This window comes from Rhipicephalus microplus, chromosome 1 (assembly GCF_043290135.1).
Source record: "Rhipicephalus microplus isolate Deutch F79 chromosome 1, USDA_Rmic, whole genome shotgun sequence".
NCBI classification, from domain to species: Eukaryota; Metazoa; Arthropoda; class Arachnida; order Ixodida; family Ixodidae; genus Rhipicephalus; species Rhipicephalus microplus.
Window position 1 is genome coordinate 247,258,735 of NC_134700.1, and position 20,553 is coordinate 247,279,287.

Genomic DNA, 20,553 nt, shown 5'->3' on the forward strand with positions numbered 1-20,553 from the left:
CATATCACCTTGTACTCCTTGATTTGGTGTATTCCCGTGAGCTCCTAAAGCAAGCCTACCTATTCCACGTTGCTTAATTTCTAATATTGCTTGAACTTCTGATCTCATGCACAAGACCGCATTGCCGAACGTCAGACTTCCTCTTCACCCGACGCAGCGCCGTGCTGCCGAAATGAGCGTAGCTTGCACATCTAGCCACTTCTAATATTTTATCAGAGCTAGCAGGCACGCGCCGCCACATGGTGAAGGCAGATCGAGTTTTCAAAATCTTTCTTCATCCTTTTCCCATAAGCATTTCGCGCTACTCACTTTGACAGCTCTCGGTATGCCGCGATGTAGTCCATGTCAAGGTCGTCTTCATCTTCACGGCTGTCCTGCAGGTTTTTTTGTAACTACTCTGAGGCTGAAAACTGACATAGAAATAGCCGAGAAAGTGTGCCAGCAGTTAGGCCACAGTGAACGCGAACCTCTTTCCCACCAATGGGCGTGAGCAGGGTTTCGTCGAGGTGGAGAGGGGAAGGGAGGGTAGTTTAATTGGAGCAAGTGCAGACTTTTCTCCTCGTCACCCTCACTTTCCTGTCTCACCTCCCCATGCTATACTATCCAAACAGATCCTAGTTTAGCATAGTCCACGGCATGGCATAGCCATGTGGCTGATGATATGCTCTTCCCAATGGCACTCGCCCACAAAAGAGGATGGGCCAAGAAACAAGTTGCAGAATGAAATGACCCATGAAACTTCAAAAAAAAAAAACCCGAAAATTTAGACTAAATATAAAACATTAAATAAACAAAAATGCTGAACGAGCAAGGAGTTAGACTATCATATGGAATTTATGAAAGAGATAATAGACACTTTGCTATAGCGAACTTGACTTTGTCGTAGGTGGTAGCACGCATGTTGAAACGCTGCACGGACTTCAAAGTGCACTCGCCTCTGGACGACTCCACATAGTAAATTTATTGCTTCCGGCACTAACTTGCCATGATCCGCTTTAGTGCATCTAATTTACATGAACACTAGTTCAATCTAGAACGCAGGCATACAAGCAAACTACCTTTTAAAACGGTGCTATGAGAAATGTAATCATGAGCAATGTATTTTACATAGCTAATGCAGGGGTGCTGGGTTGAATTTACATTGTAGCCGGCCACCTACCAGTATACTGGCCTGCAGCTCGGTGAAGTCCATTCTCGCTTCTCGAGAAAGTGGCCTGTCTTTCCACACTATTCCTTCAGACCCACCATACCCACCGCCCGACAATGCAGAGCCGAGCTCCCTTATGGGTTACAGATGCAAGAGTATTTCCGATCCTCAATATTACTACATCATGGTACACCACTATGCTATCCCTATGAAGAAACAAAGACAACGGCTGAGATGCAACGATATAGTTACAAGCATTGTCTTCTAAGAGCAGCCCCACTACAAGTGAAACATTTCCTCTGAATCGAGCGATGTTTTTTTTTATTGGGTGGTGTTTACCACACTTTATGATGGCACTGTAATGTAAACTCCAGAGTTCTTTATCACGAGCAGCATGGCCTGTCCTTGCTGCACCTCCAATCCTTGTCACCTGAGGAAGATGTCTGTGTTGCGAAAACTGGAATTGTCCCTTTGAAGAGAAAGAAAAGTTATTACATCATTGATCAATCAATGGCAGGAAGACCATGTCACGATACTCATATTGTGCTACTAGCAGTACCATGAAACCCTGTTTAGGAAACTGCAACATACAGATCAGGTGAAACTATGTATTGCATGTTAAAAGTGTATATATCTTATAACAAGCTGACAAAATTTGGGAGAATCAGGCTTAAAAGAAAATTCTTTTATTCAATTTATGTTGCGGGTGAAGCAAACAGAACCAGAAAAATTTGTTGTTTTATATGTTTATTTCTTTGAATTCACCATGTGGGACAGATGGACAGACAGTTTTTTGTCATGTTGGCAAAGAAATTTTTACACATTTAAAAGTATACTCAGGGCCCAGTGTTTTGTGTAGCTAACAATATTAGGCTTTGATCTCTCGATTAATCAGCTAATTCATGACAAGGCGAGTTTGGGATCGCTTGGTATTGCCTTGGCCTTGATGTAGGCATAAGACAGGCTAACGGCGACTCTCAGATACAATAATAAATTGATACTAGACAAATGGTGTTATGACCCTTTTAGGAAGGAGAAGGAAAAGTGGCAGAACTGCATAACCAAGAAGGTAAAATTGTTGCAAAATTTAACATAAGACTTAATATTTTTTGTTGAGTCTTACTGATATAATGATGGATAAGTGGGGTTTAATGTCCCAAGACCACCATATAATTATGAGAGATGCCGTAGTGGAGGACTCCGGAAATTTCGACCACCCGGAGTTTTTTAACGTGCACCCAAATCTGAGCACACAGGCCTACAACATTTCCGTCTCCATCGGAAATGCAGCCGCCGCAGCCGGGATTCGATCCCGCGACCTGTGGGTCAGCAGCCGAGTACTTTAGTCACTAGACCATCGCGGCGGGGCAGTTGTACTAATATAGACATTACAAGTTGATAGTAGGTTCTGTGTTATAAGATTGCAATTTGTAGCTGAAGTACAATATATAACAGTTTGAAGTTACATTTAAAAACACACATGGTGAGTTTGGCAAGTACTTCTGGCACAGGGAAGATGCACCTTTTGAGTGAACACAAGTAGTATCCAACCTACACTCATTAATATCATATCAATTAATGCAGTGCCTTGAACTTAGGGATTTTACAAAGTTTTTCAATTAGGTATGTAGTGAAGAGTAATGCCCACTACCGCAGCGACATCGACAGGTTGGCGCGTGGCGTGAGCTGGGACTGCCTGGTTTGCACTGCGACGACGCCCGTATATCCGGCGAGCTCTTGTTGCTTCTGTCTTGACGCTGCTACCGCTTATCGCCTTACATTTACATTATATTTTGGTGGAGGCTGCTGCGGTTTTCCCCGACCCTGGAATTGCGTAGCCAAAAGCTGCCGTTCGTCATGCCTGACGACGCTGTCTTCACACACCCCCGGAGCTTTGCCACCCAGGGGCTGTCCCGGTGCCCAGCTCCCGCGTGAACCCGACATCCTCAGCGGCACAGACGAGAAAGACGTTGAGGATTGGCTAGAATCCTACGAATGAGCCAGCGCTACCAACAAATGGGATGATGCCATGAAACTGGGTACCGTGGTGTTTTATTTAAAGAATCTCGCCAAGCTGTGGTACAGAAACCACGAGACGGACAATCCTATTTGGACGAACTTTAAGTTCTGCATCACAGCTGTTTTTGGACGCCCTGGGGTGCACAAACTTGCCGGCGTGTTGACCCGACGATGCTGGAAACTGACAAGGTACGACACATTATGAAAGGCATTTCTGACGATGCCATTCAAATGCTCCTCTTGAAAAACCCTGCCACTGTCTCGGAGCTCATAGAGCTGTGTCAGAGTATCGACAAGCTCCGACGACAGCGTCTTCTCAAGCGACGCTCTAACGTCCCGGATGACACACTCTCAAGCCTAACCACCACCTCTGACTTCGAGTCCCTGCTATCGAAGATCAAGGAGTTTGTTCATGCTGAAGTCGCTCGTCAGCTATCACTGCTATGTACCGCCGGCCAACCACCGTCACCTCTGCCAGCAAACATTTGCCAGGCCATCTAGGAGTCAGTTTGCGCAGCTCTGTCATCTGCCCGTGACACTTCACTGTTGCCGACCCCTGTTGCCTGTGCCGAGATAAATCCGCCTTTAAGCTATGCTGAAGTGGCTGCTCGATCACCTCTTCAGACTTTTACGTCACTACCATCAGGTGTGCCACTGCGACCCACTCATCGGTTCGCTCAGCCAAGCTCCTTCCAGAGTAGTGGACAATGGCGTACACTCGACAATCGGACAATATGCTTTGCCTGTGGCCTACTTGGCCACATAGTGCGATACTGCCGTCGACGCGTCCGTTTACTACCAGAGCTTCGAACCTGCCCCTTATGTGCCACCGCGCCCTTCGTTCACAGGCTCTCAGCCCCCTGACCACATGTTATCGTACGCCAACCACCGCCCTCCTGTTAACTGCCGCTCGCCATCGCCGATGCGTCGTCGTCCTTCATCGCCAGAGCAGGAAAACTGATTGCCGCAGTTTTAGAGGCAGAAACTGCGTCGCCCGTGAAAAGACCAAGGCCTCTCTCTTCCCCATCGAATGTTCTCGATGTATATGTGGACGGCGTCGCTGCACTCGCTCTTGTCCACACTGGTGATGCAGTTTCAGTGATCAGTGCCAGACTCTGCCGCTTGCTCAAAAAAGTTATGACGCCACAAGCAAGTATATCGCTTCGTACAGCAAGCGCAGAGCACATCATGCTGGCCACTACCTGTACTGCTTGCATTGCGATTGACGGCCTCATCTATGTCTTCGAATTGCTAGCGTTGGATTCCTGCTCCCATGACCTCATTTTGGGCTGGGACTTTCTCTCCGTTAATAAGGCCGTCATCGACTGCTCGCGCACTGAGGTGGCATTTGAAGTGTTTAGTGACGCTATTTTACATGATGCTGTTGAAACCGGGGACAAACTATTTGTTGTGCAGAACATCGTTGGCGCAAACTTAAAAGACGTCGAAAGAAGAGACTCGGAGAAGCGCACACTCGCAACTGACTTTTATTGAACCGAAGCTTGTCTTATAAAACCCTCACGCATAAAATGGCAGAGGCGATGTTTATTAGACAATTTGGCGAACAAACATGCGTGAGGGTTTTATAACACGAGCTTCGGTTCAATAAAAGTCAGTTGCGAGTGTGCACTTTTCCAAGTCTCTTCTTTCGACGTCTTTCAAGTTTGCGCCAACGATGTTCTGCACAGTTACACACCAACTAGCCCGACAGCATACGTTACTGAACTATTTGTTGCTAAAGACGTTACCATACCGCTGCACTCTTTTGCCTTGGCCATGGTGTCTTGCAACGCGCTCGCCGAGTCAAGTGCCCTTTGCACGCCATCTGCCGTTTTCATTCGTCGCAAGTCTTCGCCGCTACCTCATGCTCTTTTAGAACTTCATGACAGTGTCAGCAGACTGCTCATCTCAAACCTGCTGTCATGTCCTGTAACACTACTTCAGGGCGAGTGCGTCGGGCGTGTTTATAGTCTCGACTCTTCTGCAATTATTGACATGCCGACTGGTTCTTTCGCGGAACACGAAGTCGCTAGATTGACCTGTGCCTCTTCGCCGCAGACTACTAGACCTGACATACTGAGCAGCTCCTTTGCCGACACGTTAACCGTTTCACAACTTGCTCAGCTTCTACGACTCCTGAACGAGTTCCGTTTTTCCTTTGACTGCCAGCATAGTCCCCTCGGCCGCACATCAGCTGTGTGTCACCGCATCGACACGGGCACCAATGCACCACGGAATCAAAAACCCTATCGCGTGTCCATGACAGAGCGACAGGTTATCGGTGACCAAGTAGCTGACATGCTCAAGCGTGGCGTCATCCAGCTTTCGAATAGCCCCTGGGCATCTCCAGTCGTTCTCGTTAAGAAGAAGGACGGGTCAATTCGCTTCTGTGTTTACAACCGTGTCTTAACAAAATAACTCGAAAGGACGTTTACCCCTTACTGAGAATCGACGACGCCCTTGACAGCCTCCAAGGTGCGAAGTTCTTCTTTTTTATTGACTTACAAAGCGGCTACTGGCAAGTCTCTATGGCGCCTGAAGATCAGCCTAAAACGGCCTTTGTCACACCTGATAGCCTTTACAAATTCCACGTCATGCCTTTCGGTCTTTGCAACGTGCCCGCAACATTCGAGCGGATGATGGACAATCTTTTGCGAGGCCTGAAGTGGAAAACATGCCTGTGCTACTTAGATGACGTGGTTATATTTTCACTAGATTTTCACACGCATCTCCACAGGCTAGATGAAGTACTACAGTGCCTAACTGAAGCCGGCCTTCAGCTCAACCTGAAAAAATGCCGCCTCGGCGAAAGTCAGCTCACGATCCTCAGCCATGTTGTCTCTAAAGACGGTATTATTCCTGACACCGCCAAGCTTCCGGCAGTTGCAGAGTTCTCTAAACCCTCATCTCTGAAGGATCTGTGCAGCTTCCTTGGCCTCTGCTCGTATTTACGCCGCTTTCTTCGGAATTTGCGATGATCACCGCCCCCCTTGACTGAACTTTTACGGAATGACTCAAAAGTTACGCTTGGTCACCCGCCTGTGATGATGCCTTCAAAAAGTTGCGCCACCTGTTAAGCTCACCACCAATCTTGCGTCACTTCGACCCAACTGCTCCGATGCAAGCAGTGTTGGACTCGATACCGTGCTCACGTAGCACAAATCGGGATTCCAGGAGTACGTAGTCGCTTACGCAAGCCGTACCCTCACCAAAGCGGAGAAGAATTATTCTGTAACAGAGATGGAGTGTCTGGCAATTATTTGGGCTCTAGGTAAATTTAGAATGTACCTATACGGTAACCCTTTCGACATGGTCACTGATCACCATGCAATTTTTTGGTTATCCACGTTGAAGGACCCCTCCGGCCGTTTAGCTCGCTGGGCTTTGCGGTTGCAAGAGTTTTACATGCATGCTATATACAGGTCTGGCCGACGTCACACTGATGCCGACGCCCTATCGCGTTCACCTGTATCATCGGAAAGCTCTGCCTGTCTATCTGCCGTGGACGAAACGGTTGCGTTTCCAGCAAACTGCGACATGGCGTCAGAGCAACGTAAGGATGACTGGATTAACGCTCTTCGACGATTCCTTTCGGACCCGTCGACTGCTTCATCTTCTCGAGCATTGCGCCGTCAAGCAGTTCACTTTGAGATTCGCGATGACCTCCTTTATCGTAGGAATTATAAGTCTGACGGCCGAAAGTGGTTACTGGTCATACCTCGCCATCTTCGTGCTGCAATATGTTCAGCTTTTTATGCTGACCCTCAGTGCACACATGCGGGCATCTTCAAAACATACGCTCGCCTTTCCTCCCGGTTTTATTGGCGAGGCATGTACACCTTTGTGCGCAAGTACATTCAGTCATGCCCGCAGTGCTAACGACGGAAAGCTCTGCCTTATCACACCTTTGGTTCGATCCAGCTAATCCATTGCCCAGCCAAGCCTTTCGACCGCAATGGAATCGATCTGTACGGGCCTTTTCCATTCACGGCTTCCGGAAACCGTTGGATTGTTGTCGCTGTCGACTACTTGACGCGATACATAGAAACAGCCGCTTTGCCTGCTGCCACTGCACGCGACGTATCGTCTTTTCTCCTGCGGAACTTCACTCTCCGTCACGGCGCACTGCGTGAACTTCTCAGCGACAGAGGACGTGTGTTCCTCTCTGAAGTTGTCAATGCACTCCTTGCCGAATGCCGTATCATTCACTGGACTACCACCGCCTACCATACCCAAACGAATGGATTGATGGAAAGATTCAACTATACCCTTGGCGACATGATATCAAAGTATGTTGCCTCAGACCACTCCGATTGGGACCTCATTCTGCCTTTTATGACATACACCTACAATATTGCTCCACAGGCGACTACGGGCTTTTCGCCATTTTTCTTGTTATATGGCCGAGACCCTTCCACCACACTAGTTACTATTCTGCCCTACCACCCCGATTCCTACGAGTCTACGCCCATCTCTGAAGCTGCCCGCTATGCCGATGAATGCTCTAAGCTTGCCCAGTCCTTCACAACCATCGACCAATGGTGACAGAAATCTCGGCGTGACGATAACCACCCGTACCCTAACTTTGTTCTGGATACCCTTGTGTGGCTTTGGGTTCCAGCTGTCTCTACAGGCCTTTCTTCGAAGCTAGTTTCGAAATATCAGGAACCCTACCCGTTGTTTCGCAGACCTCACCTGTTAACTACATCATCGAACCCGTGACGTCATCCACAGACCAGCGCTTTCAGTGTCGTGAAACTGTTCACGTACAGCGGTTAAAATCATATTACGATCCGCTCGTACTCTGTTCTCCATGAGTCGCCAGGATGGCTCTTTTTTCGACGAGGGACGATATGTAGTGAAGAGGAATGCCCACTACCGCAGCGACATCGACACGTTGGCGCGTGGGGCGAGCTGGGATTGCCTGGTTGCTGCTGCGACGACGCTCGTATATCTGGCCGGCTCTTGTTGCTTCTGTCTTGATGCTGCTACCGCTTATCGCTTTGCATTTACATTATAGGTAAAACAATTTATTTAAATATTTTCACCATGTTACCATTTTCTAAAATATCAAGCAGCAGTGCAATATACTAGTAGTATATATTTCGCTAACCATCAGATGATATACTGCCACTGTATTGGATAAGGCTGTGGTGTGTCACTTAATACAATAAAAAAGTTCAGTAACTAGATGCAAATGGTGCAAAATGATGCAAAGGGTACAGTTGGACCATGGCTGACTAAGGTATTAAAATAAAACAAGTGTATAAGGCTGGTCAGAAGACCATTCACAACACACAGCTAAACAGCATGCAGAAAACGATTACAGATGCAGGAGAAATGTGATTATTTGGCGAGGACATGGAGTGTACCCAGAAAAAACTAGGATAATGATGATTATGTACAGATGAAGACAATAAGACACATCAAAAGCGCTTGCAGTACGAAATGATAACACACATAACACGTACCTTAGGCTGTCTGTGTGCGTCTTGTATTCCATAACGGTGTTGACAGGCAGGTTGAGTACACGGCGCAAGGTGTCACGAATGCGCAGCGTTGTCTGACTGTCACTGGCCGTGCGGTTCCAGATTGACACGATGTCTTCCTGGAATCGCACTGACACCACGGCACCACACACCTCTTCCCCGACCATGAACTGCTCACCCAGGATGGCCAGGATCAGATTCTCCCAGCAGCGGGATGCCAGCCCCTTGCGCAGCCGCACAATCCATTTGCCACCCGTGCGGTTCGCCTCATCCTGCCATTCATGTGTTCGGATGATAGGTGATAAAATGCCAACAATGAAAGCGACTGATTTCAGGTTTAACATTTGGACTGCAAGTGCAAAAATTTATAGTGCATGAACTATTGGCAGCTTTTAACGCAAGAAAACGAGGCAGTGACTGCTTATAATAAGAGTAATACTTCTAATATGACCCAGTTTCACAACTGTTTGTAAGCATTGCTCCATTCTATTTAAATGAAGTGAACAATATAAGTTAAAGAAATAAGACTGATTAGAACCAGCACCTTTCCTTTTAGGGGCGGATGGCATAGCAACCATCTACACGCTTCTAAGCTGTGTGGTTACCAAGGTATACGGCTCTGCAATTCAATTCATTGACAAAGACTGATTGCATATAAAGTACTTCATACTTTTCACTACGTAGAACGGAAATTTTATACATGCATGTTAAAATTGCAACAAAACATGTTCCAGATGTCTGATGAATCTCAGTAACCTCAAATATATTTTTCAGTTATCTGTTCCCAGAGGGACAATGTCTTGTTAAAGCAAAGGCCACTGATTACATAATTTACTGCATCTACTGTCAATGCAGCTGACAAGCATGATGTGAAAGAAATGGTTAGCCATTTCTTTCGCATTATGGAAACAGGAGGTATGCCTATCGATAGCACATTTGTTTGCTCAGCCGATATTTCACATAAAAGTGAGAGAGTACCTGCCCAATAATGAGCTTTGCTTATGTGTAGCATGACACTATTTCATCTGTTACATACCTGTGGATATGCATTCATGACCAAATGATCCTAATGCATTGAATAACTTGTGGGGGTGCTGTCACCCTCAGTGAAGTCATCAGTGCCTCGGGGTGCACATGTATCTTGCAGACAGGCCGCATTTAGTTTTAACAGCTGCCGAGCGGAAGGTGGCGCTGGGCAACGTTTATCAAACCTGTTCAGTTTGAAAACTCGGCGGTGTTGAGTGCCGCCGCCGCAAGTGGTGGCTGGAAGTGATGCTGCTGTCGCAACAGGCTTCAGCCAGTCCAGCAACGTGCGCTGGATCGTGTGCATGTTTAACTGCGATTGTGCTGTGTCCGCGCGCTGTAGTGTTCTGTGTAGCGTGGATGTTTGTGCATCAGCAGTGCCAACTTGTTGTGTACCTAGATGCACAAGCGGCTATAGGACAAACATTTTTGTTAGACACTTCTGCTGGGCTTCACGTGATCCGGCTTTCTGTGAAGCTTGGGATCATGCTATTTCTAGTCTTGACAAAAATGATTTCACCACCTGGGGTTTTCTAAGTGTACCTACATCTATACACACAGGCCTATATTTTCACAACTCATGGGCCAGTAGTCTAGCATAACATTACAAGCTGCTGTGAAGTATTAACCCAGAGTATAAGCTGCATAATTTGTTCTAAGCTCTCAACTTGTGCCGATGAGGCACAGAAAGAAATCCGGTCCAGACTAGGTTTGATCGCTATGGAAGTGTGCTGTGACACATAGATAACGTACCCATGCATTTGCGAGGATTGATTTCTCCAAATGTGCCGTGCCGCATAGTCAGTATGAATGACAATGTTTAGCCGTTTCCTAGTCTTTTTTACATTTCTTGGGTACTTGACACAAATTATAATGGATAATGCGAACAATGTGACCAGCATCCACTGTAAGACTCGCGAGGCTTCAACGAAATTCTGTTGTTACGTATTTTCACAGCACCTACATGAACATTTGGAGTCTTTCCCATTGGCTGAAAAAAAATTCTCGTCAACGCTGCTTGCTTTGTCATTGAAAAGTGGACTTAGACAACCAGCAGCACTAAAGCGTGTCATGCTGAACTTGAAAGAGAACCAGGTGCCTGCTATCGCTCGCGCAACATGTAACGTCATCTAATGCACATTTAAACATTGTTGCAAATGTATTAAACCTTTAGGATTACCTTAAGTGAAAAACTACTCATCGTTGTCCTTGCATTTTCAAGCAATTCAATATTTGCGTGGATAGCAGCTGCATGTGCGACGTTCATTCATGCTTCGTCGTCTGCTGCACGAAGCCTGTTGCTACAGTAGTGCCACCTGGACCGGAAGTCGGTTATGCGTCGCTTTCAGAGCATGGAAGAGGCAGAGTTTGGCAACTGAGCAGGCTCTATAAACGTTGCCGCTGGGCACACGCAGGTTATGAGTAGTACGGCCCATGGAGAGGCTAGGTCAGTGCATGGAAACGAGACTATCTTTGGCATTTGGTGGTGATCACGGATGAACCTCTCCAACAGAGAATTCACAAGGAATGGCAACTGCGGGTCGTTTCCCATGGGTCCCTTGTGGCTAGTTGAAAATCGGCGACGCCGCTATTGCGGTACCTTGAGTTTAGTAATTTTGTTTCCTTGAGTGCTGTATTTGAATACTGTATAAGGACGTGTTAATGTGTCATTAGTGACATATTTTATTCGGCTGGCAATATTGTCATGTCAAAGCAACTGAATATATATGCTGTTACGCCTGCGAGTCCACACCGAACGTCAATGCCTCTACAAAGGCAATCTGTGTCAAGGCCAGCGGTCGAACTTGCCTGACGCGATCAACTCAACATCGTCATCAAGCAGCGGCGCCAGTCTGTCACGCAACGCACAGCGAGCTCCCCAACCCACGAGCCCGTTGAAGCGATCGGCGCTTTCCAGTCTGGCGAGCCTTACGCAATGAGTGGCGGCGTCACTCATCCTTGGGTGCAACCACGCGCAGCGGCTCCGGATTTGACGAGCATGACGCGGCCCAGCGGAGGGCCCCATTGGAGGATTCTGACATCCCGGCCAGCGGCACTTCTGGTTGGACGTTGGTGACTCAAAGAATCCACCCGGCGCCTATGAAAAGGCCCTGCGGTGCATCGCCCGCAGTAGACCTATGTGTCAGAGAAGCCTCTCATTGCTTCGAGCCTTTTTGCTGTCGGCGCGGCCAGTGCCCTTGTAAGCGGCGAGTTTCGTGGCACCCATCGTAACCTCGTCGGCGGTGCGCTTGGTAACAGAGTGCGAGAGAAGACATCTCGGCTCTTCGAGACTGCCGGCCGCAGTGCCGAATTCGTAACGCCTCTATTTCTATGCTGTACATAAACTTTGCCTTAACTCACCGTCGTCTCGTCTGCTCGTCTATCAGCTCTGCGCAGAAGCAGTCGCGAGCTGAGAAACCTACGCTACCAACCGGCTGGTGACCTTGGCAGCGGAGTTCGGAGCAGCGGCCCCTTCGGGACCGTGTTGGCGTCTCGCCTTCGTAACAATGCACGTGTTTGTTGGTTTCTACAACTGCATCTCCTGCCTCCGTTCCTTCAGAGAGCGCACGACATTTCGCAGAGCCACTAACTCGAAGTGAGCTGGTCATTGTTTGCATGTGGCTTGCTTACGGCAGTCAAGAGATGAGCGTGCAAAATGAAATCATGCCAGCCAAGTTTAATCTGAAATGAAAATTTGGTTGGTGTCATCACACTTAATCAAAGGATGAAAGATTATGTATGAGTAACAATGAACACAAAATAAAAGTACTTACCTCCCACATTGGTTTGATGCCTTCCTTGAAGAGATGATAATCACTGTGGCCCGACATTTCTGAAGGTCGAATCAAATGGCTATAGTGCTTCCAAAACTGCTCCACCTGGCATGTAGAAAAACCAATGATGTACGCAAACAAAAAGAGAAAAACATCCTCAAGTGAGCAGCTTTTAAGAACGTAAATGCTTTGCATTGAAGGTAATGGCATAACTGTTTCGTAACCATGCGAAAATGGTTGTTTTTCATATGTCTCGAGAAGATCGTTTTTGCCAGTTTGAAAAGTACTCCAGCACGCATTGCAGCATACCAAACTTTGCACAATGAAATGCTCTTTGCAAAAATATATGTTATAGAGTGACAAAAATATTTTCTAATTAAGAAAAATGTGAATAAAATTTTCGGTCGTTAGCTGGTAAACAGTTGAATAAAAAACACTATATATGCAAAAATATTCAAAACAAAGAAAATTCAGACTATACATTTTATGAATAAATGGTCTAGGAACAGTATAAAAATAATGAATGTTGTACAAAATGTTTCTCTTCACACAGACTGAGAAAATCAAAACCATAGTGCAGCTTTGTTGCCCGTGGCATGCATGGAAGCATTGCATGGTTTTTCGTTAGACGCAAGTGTACTCAAACACTTTTCTCAGTAAATTTTTATTGACTTGTGATAAGAGCCTGCAGATGTTCCAATATAGGATTTATGCCCGTGATGTGAATAATCCCTGTATAAATCAGATGTCTAATGAACTTCGCTATTTCGTCTAGTGTCACCTCTATCCATGAGCCACCTACCTCCGCATAGATTGGTATTTTGACATATGCATCTAAGCATATTTTTTTGCATTTTTTATACATCATATTTAATAAAAAGTATTGCACACACTAAAAGGTTTAGTGCTACTCCATGGTAAGGTCCATGATGTTCTCCGGAGGCTTTCTTGTCTCTGCAGCCGGCACCAGCACACCGTGCCCTAGTGACGTGTGGACCTCACACATAACTATAGTAGCTATAAGATTGTGCACAAAGGTCATCAGCTACATACTTGTGGCAGATATGTCAACTTCAGGTCGTAATCAAAGCAAACCCATGAATGGCTGCGATTGTCTCAGGCTGACGCAAAACATGCTCAGGTGCTGTCCTCCTCGGACTCTAACCTCGTCCTCACTCAATTAAGGTGCGGTTGCAACACAGTTTTGAGCGGCGCGTGTTTTTCGTAGCGCAAGTGCGCGCCCATCCGCGCGTGACGACATCATCATAGCAGCGACTAGTGACACTAGATTAGACCCTGTGTCTGATATAACAATGCAAGCAAAACCAGAGCAACTGAAAACTGTCAAAAAAGGCCACCAACACTTTAAACGCGCGGCGGGCCTTCGTATATATTTTTTGTAGAACAAATTTTCCTTGACTCTTATGTTGAATTCCAATGGCGGAGTCGGTGCAGCCGACCGACTTTGCGAGCGAGCACTCGACTCTGGCCTAGAGCAAATCCTCCAAATCCGCCATCGGAACACAACCCGCCCTGCTGGAGCAAGGCGGAAGCTGCCGCGTTACCCAGGATACCTTGCGCCTGGTCTTTTCCGCTGTCTGTTTCCCATGTGGTTTACCAGCATCGCCGCATCGTTCGTTTGCTTGTTCAGCACTATTCACCTGTGTGCAATGGATATCACGCCAAGCGTGCAACAGCTATTGTCCGCACGCTTTGCTGAGGTAGCCGAGCCGTCCATGCCGTCCGCCATTATCAACACAACTCGCGCTGCGCCAGCAGCGCCCCCAAGCAGGCAAACGTGTTAAAGGAAATACGTCACGCTGAGTTCCGGTCCACTCCGCCGATTTCGGCGGAGCAGTTTTTCCTGCTCCACGGAGGGACTCCCGCTCTGAATCCCCTCCGGCTCTCTCATTGGAACTTTTGACTCTTGCTCTCACTCTGTCATTGGAACACACTTGCTCTGAAAGGAGCAGAAAAACTTGCTCCGACTCCGCCATTGGAATTCAACATTAGGCACAGCTCTCTATTGAATATATGGCATAAATTTCTGGCAATCATTACTGCTCGACATTGTTATTTGTGAAGCTGACACTTTAATTCAATATTAGGCTTGGAAAGGTTCTTTTCATTGCAGAACTTCGATGTTACTGAGGGGCAAGCACTTCTGTCAAGTTCGCCAACCTAGTGCACTTTGCCAACAATACACATACATTAGTTTGCGCAAAGGTCTGTCAAAAATCACTATGATGCCAAAACGTGCAAATTCAAATTGATTCTAAAAGTTGAGTGGCTGGACTAACTACTAGAAAGTACTGGGTGCACGAGAAACAAATTTACCATAACAAAATTGACGATCCAAAAGCATCGATCACCGGTGATCGATTTCAATAGGCGTGGTAACGAAAGAGATAAACAGTACACTATACAGAATCATGTTGTAAGGGCGACCAAGGTCCCCCCCCCCCCCCCCCTTCAATTGTGCATTGAACATTCAATCGCTATGAAAACTATCATGAGGCTACGGAAAGCTCTGGACTGTGTCATGCTATGTCTTTCAGTCCTTGTCTTTCCATATAACATGACTTCTGAATATCTGTGGATAGTGGCAACATGACAGAAGTTACAAGAATAGCCTTGAATAAGTAAAGATATGCTAACCAAAAACAACGAATACTCTTGGAAAATGTAGTACAAAATTGTTGCAAATCAAGGAGTGCATCATCAGGTTTAATGAGCAGTTCATTTTATGATGTAATGAATTATCTATAATCGACCAATATCATCGTAGTATGCCCGGTGTTGTTTCAATCTCGTCGCTATGAGTGTGAAATTTTTCAACATTTTCTTCTCACTTGTGCGAGCATCAGTGTAACGAATATTTCAGAATAACAAACTTCCATAATATGTCCAGCAGTTTTCTAACACATTCAATGCAAAAACGTTTTCATTTAAGCGAATTTATGAACAGTGAATATTCCAGTCAAACAAACTTCATCCGCGAACCCGGGCTCATTTTTGAAACCAATTCAGTAAAGTTTTGCGCTCTCAGCACTGGTATTGCCACAGCCTGCTGCCTTCAAATTTCCCATCCATCAGTGGCAGTTCATAATCACTTGTGCATGCAAAACCACCCAGACAAAGCGACCGTGCGGGAGACAAAAACAAGACATGCGCAGTTCAGTACCTGTGCAGAACTATCAAATTTGGAAGTTTTTTCCTACGTTTGCCCGAAACCAAAAGAAAGTGCGACGAAGGAATTGTAATGGCAAAGGCAGGTACAAATACCTGAATCTTCAGACAAGCTGCAGGATATATTAGAAAATGGTGAGACTTCGTGCCACAGCAGCAACTTGTGCTAAAGGCAGTGCATAGAAATGTGAACTCTCTGAGCAGCTTTGTCTGTTCTTGTGCTTTGAGGGCGCCAGTCCAAATGAAAGTTACAGAATTCGTTTCAAAGTAAATCGCATTTCACATGCTTCATTTGACGTCTTCTGATCCCAATGCTGTTCCAAAGTGTAGTGAATATTCAGTTAAGTAAACGATATTATTGGGTCTCTTGAAGTTCACTCAACAGAGAGTTCACCGTATTCCTATAGATGGCTTGCACGAGACATCATGGACACAGCTTCGGAAAGGAACTGGTACTCCACAATGGTGGCTTTGATGCCAAGCAAGTTGCGTTTAAGTGAAAACGGTGCAGTAAGAACGTCCCTGTGCGTGAATAATGAAAGAACCTGCAAATACTGTTTTGATAACATTAATGTGACATTGGAAATGTCGTGTCACCGCATGCTGGTGCTCCAACACAGTTCTCTCAGTGAAGTCAATGTGGGCCATCTATTCAAATTTATGTTGGGGGCTGTAAGGACACTCTTTAAAACTGATCAAGAAAGAACACCAACAACATAAAAGCCATGAACTGCAGTGCCACGCACATGACACTATCAAAAGAACTCACCGTATCAAAAGTACAGACTAGCTTGAGGTTCTGGTCATAACGCTGGTTGTTGGGTTTATTCCCAGGAGCTCGCCTTGAAAACCAAAGTGAGTACGCAAACTGCAGCCTGTGTTCACCACGCTCTTCAGGGGTTGTCACCTGTGAAAGCAGCACTGGGTATAATCGCATGTCATGCCATCATAAGTATATAGTAGCGTTGTTACTTTTCCAAACATCATTGAGACAACTTGGCTGGGAGTAATGGAAACAATAATATTAGCCTCTGCCTGGCTAAGCAACTAAGAAGAGCCACCATACGAGAGCTAATATCAATTCATATTGTTGCGGTGTTGCCAATACCACTATGCTGTAGTGAGAGAAGAGGAGCATGACATGTTCTGGTGAAACACAGCCATCAATAATATTGACTGTGGGGCTGTTTCCCTCTGTAAATATCTCATAAATACAATCGCAAAATTTTCGAGGAGGTGTGGGATATTATCGAACCTGCAGTGTCGTGGCGCGAGGTGTTGTACGAAAAAGCGACAAAAGGTAGCGCGATGTCCCAGTCGCGATGATCAGTAAAAAACATACATGAAGAGCGTATCAGTGATCGTGCGATTCAAACGCTCCGTGAAACCGTTTGTCTGGGGATGGTAAGCCGTTGTAAGCTTGTGCTTTGTTGCAGAAGAACGAAGTAGGTGAACAAGGCTTCTGTGTGGGAGCCGAAACATCCTTTTTTCTGTGTTTTTTTTTTCTTTTTAAACTTTTACTTCGGTCGGCGCAGTGCCTCCAGGTTTTTTACCTTCAACCACTGTAGATAAAAAGTTTATAAAAAGTAGCGGCCTCGGTCTGTGCGAAGTTGGTGAGGAGCGTCGTGGTGCAAGAATCTCTTGTATCAAGAAATCGGCAACGTCTGTAGAGCAACTGCTTAGGAGAGGTCTTATGATGGCAAATCAGGTCGAATAATCAGCTGCGACTGCAATCCACCCATTTCCTGTATTAGAAAAAGGACCGAGAAGGTCGAGGCCGAAATGAAAAAAAGGCTAGGCAGGTATGTCAATAGGCTGAAGCAGCCCGGCAGGGTGTAGAGCTGGTTTTTTCCGGTTTTGGCACGACTGGAAAGAAGCAACGTAATCATGAACAGAATGGTAGAGGCTTGGCCAGAAAAAGTGTCGGCGAACACGGTCATACGTCCTGGCACTACTAAGCTGACCAGCCATCGGTATGTCATGTAGTTGCTGTAGTACGGTCGACCACGGGTACTATAAGAAGGAACTCCTGTCCCACGGGGTGCATGTTCTAGAGGTATAAGATGCAGTCTAAAATGACAAGCATGCAAAGCGAATCGTTCCTTGGGTCGTCATTCAGGGGGTTGATTATATTGTGTAGGGACGCGTCACACCATTGCTCTTCTGCAATGTTGCTGAAAGCGGAGAGTGAGGAAATGTACACGGAAGTGTTGTCCGTTGCGAGATCTGAGGTGTCGATGGGGTGCTTAGGTAAGCGACCGGCATTTTGGTGTAAACGGCCGGACTTGTAGCCTACAGTGTACGTGAATTCCTGAAGATAGAGAGCGCAGCGAGGCAGGCACCCTGTTGGATCCTTGAGAGTCGGAAGCCAGCATAGGGCATGGTGATCTGCAGTCACAGTGAAGTGTTGGCAATATAAATAAGGGCGAATTACCAACTACGCATACAAGCACCAGGCATTCACGCTCAGTAATGGAATAATGGCGTTCGGCAGGGGAAAACAGACGGCTGCCATGTGAAAAGACTTCATCATGACTGGATTGTCGGTGAGCTAACACAGCGCCAATCCCGTAGCCGCTAGCGTCCGTGCGGACCTCGGTTGGCGCGGACGCGTCGAAGTGTGCGAGAATCGGCAGTGTGGTGAGCTAGGAAATGAGGCGTGAAAAAGCAGCGGCTTGATCATGACGCCACATAAATGGCACATCCTTCTCGAGGAGATCAGCTAGAGGGCGTGCAATGCCCGCGAAGATCTCGACAAATCATCGGAAATATGAGCACGGGCCCACAAAGCAGCGAACGTCCCAATTCGTCGGCTGATTATCTACGTTGGCCAACGATCTTCCAAGTGTACATGTAAAACTGCACAAATAAACACCAAAGGTAAACAAATGGAGCGATCGTTATCACTCACCAAAACGGAATGCGCAGGTAAAATTTCACTGCTCGAGCAACGGCCATTTTCAGCAAAACTACAATGAAATGAGTTTATTTATTTTATTTATTTATTTACATTTCACCTACATCACCGTAAGGCATTACGTAGGGGAGGTACACATAATAATTTGACTACATAGTTTCCATCGAAACAATAGATACAAAAAATACAACAGCACTCAAGGTATTTTAAGAGAAGAAAAAGAAACACTCGAATATTGGTGAGCGAAAACAACGTCGCAGTCATGCATTTATAAACACCCACACTCTTCGAGACAACAAACCATTCTTAGTGGCAGTGATAATGTAGGCCTTGTTACAAGGAAGAAAAAAAGGATTCATTATCAGTTTCATTGACGAGATCACCCGGTAGACGGTTCCATTCCTGTATTGTTTTTACGAAAAAATAACTACCGAAAGAGTGGGTTTTGTAGCGGTATTCTAATATTTTTTGTGAATGGTCTTGACGATTAGAGACGTACGTTGGTGTGAACAGATAATCGAGAGGGTTAATAGCATTTCCATTATAATATATACAATGAAGAAATTTAAGCCTCAGTTTCTGCCTTCTTACCATCAGTGTCTCCCATTTCAATGCTCGTTTAATTTCTGTGATGCTTGCAAAGGAATAATAGTTGTTGCTAACGAATCTGGCTGCTTGGTTTTGAACTTTTTCCAGCGTGTCAATCAAGTATTGCTGATGGGGATCCCAGGTTATGCGAGCATAATCTAGAATAGGTCTTACATACATGAGATAACGGGTTTGTTTCACGGTCTGTGAAGCACGCCTAAAATTTCTGCGTATGAAGTATAGCATCCGGCCTGCCTTGGCCACAGTTATGTCAATGTGTTTATTCCACTTGAAATTGTCGGAAAAATAGACGCCCAGATACTTATAATAGGATTCATTGCTAATTATTGAATTATTTATTTCGTATGTTGTGTCTAGTTTACTAATCCGGTTGGTGAATGATACACAGCAAAATTTACGGACGTTTAGACTCAGTTCCCATTTTTGGCACCACGTTGATATTCTGTACAGATCATGCTGCAGAATTTCAGCATCCTTGTGCGATTTAATCACTCTAAACACTACACAATCATCTGCGAATAACTTAATGGGAGAGGTAATACCATCAACTATGCTATTAATATAAATCAGAAAAAGCAAACGTCCCAATACGCTCTCCTGTGGTACACCGGACGTAACGGTTACCGCAGATGATTTTGAGCCGTTAAGCACTACGTTCTGCTGTCGATCGTTTAGATAGTCCTTTACCCGATTGATAACTTTAAGGTTTATGTTTGCAGAGAGCATTGCAAACTCTGGTGGAAACAGTTATAGAGTTTCGTGAAGCCCTGATCAGCACACGTAACGCCGAGGGATCGCATTCTCACGAACACACGCTGTATTACGTACAATTAGTGATCAACTACCAGCGCTTACCGGCGCGGCCATGATCGGTCTTCGCCGACTCGCCTCGTCGTCCCCACCTTGAGAGTCGTCTTGCGCCAGCCTGCGAAAGAACAGCGCCGATGGTGCCAACTGTACACGCTCGGAAAGTGAAAGGCGACGCCGCACCAGCTACACAATTATGTTTATAGTGGCATTTGTACGAATCAGTTTTGCAAATCGTGGGACCTTGGAGCGTACGAGCGTGTACGAGATTTACAGAAGAACAAATGCTGTGCTCTTGCGCTCTTTGACAAAGAAGAGATTCGAGGTAAAATGTGTCTTAAACACAAAAATCAAGCTGCAGTGCCGACGAATGTGTTAATCGAAACCCTACAAATATTAGCATATGTCGACCACAGTGCACAAGAAACATTTACGCTGACTTACTTTGCGTGTTGTTGTTAACAGATCTCAAATCAAGGGAACGTTACAAACAATAACAATCAAGAACATCTGGTGCAACTTTACATGCTGCCGCAACTGCACAGCCATCGATCCAAGAGGGAATTATTAGACTTGTCT

The 20,553-nt window shown here is 46.0% G+C and overlaps 1 protein-coding gene across 1 annotated transcript; it reads right to left on the bottom strand.

The window, feature by feature from the left end:
• Window positions 1–1,451: 1,451 nt before the first annotated feature.
• On the bottom strand, window positions 1,452–20,545 carry LOC119185137 (eukaryotic translation initiation factor 4E type 2). Its single transcript, XM_037434246.2, has 6 exons — window positions 20,419–20,545; window positions 20,023–20,092; window positions 16,411–16,548; window positions 12,453–12,557; window positions 8,638–8,927; window positions 1,452–1,616 (listed from the first exon to the last, which is right to left on the bottom strand). The coding sequence occupies exons 2-6, from the start codon at window positions 20,032–20,034 to the stop codon at window positions 1,574–1,576; spliced, it is 588 nt and encodes a 195-aa protein (XP_037290143.1). The 5' UTR covers window positions 20,035–20,092; window positions 20,419–20,545; the 3' UTR covers window positions 1,452–1,573.
• Between the last annotated feature and the right edge of the window lie 8 nt (window positions 20,546–20,553).

What these genes read in the sequence shown, in the direction of transcription:
- LOC119185137 (XM_037434246.2), bottom strand. An exon ending in TAGTCTGTACTTTTGATACG is followed by an intron (nt 12,558 to 16,410) that starts GTGAGTTCTTTT and finishes TCTACATGCCAG; the next exon opens with GTGGAGCAGTTTTGGAAGCA. An exon ending in ACGCACACAGACAGCCTAAG is followed by an intron (nt 1,617 to 8,637) that starts GTACGTGTTATG and finishes TTCTCTTCAAAG; the next exon opens with GGACAATTCCAGTTTTCGCA.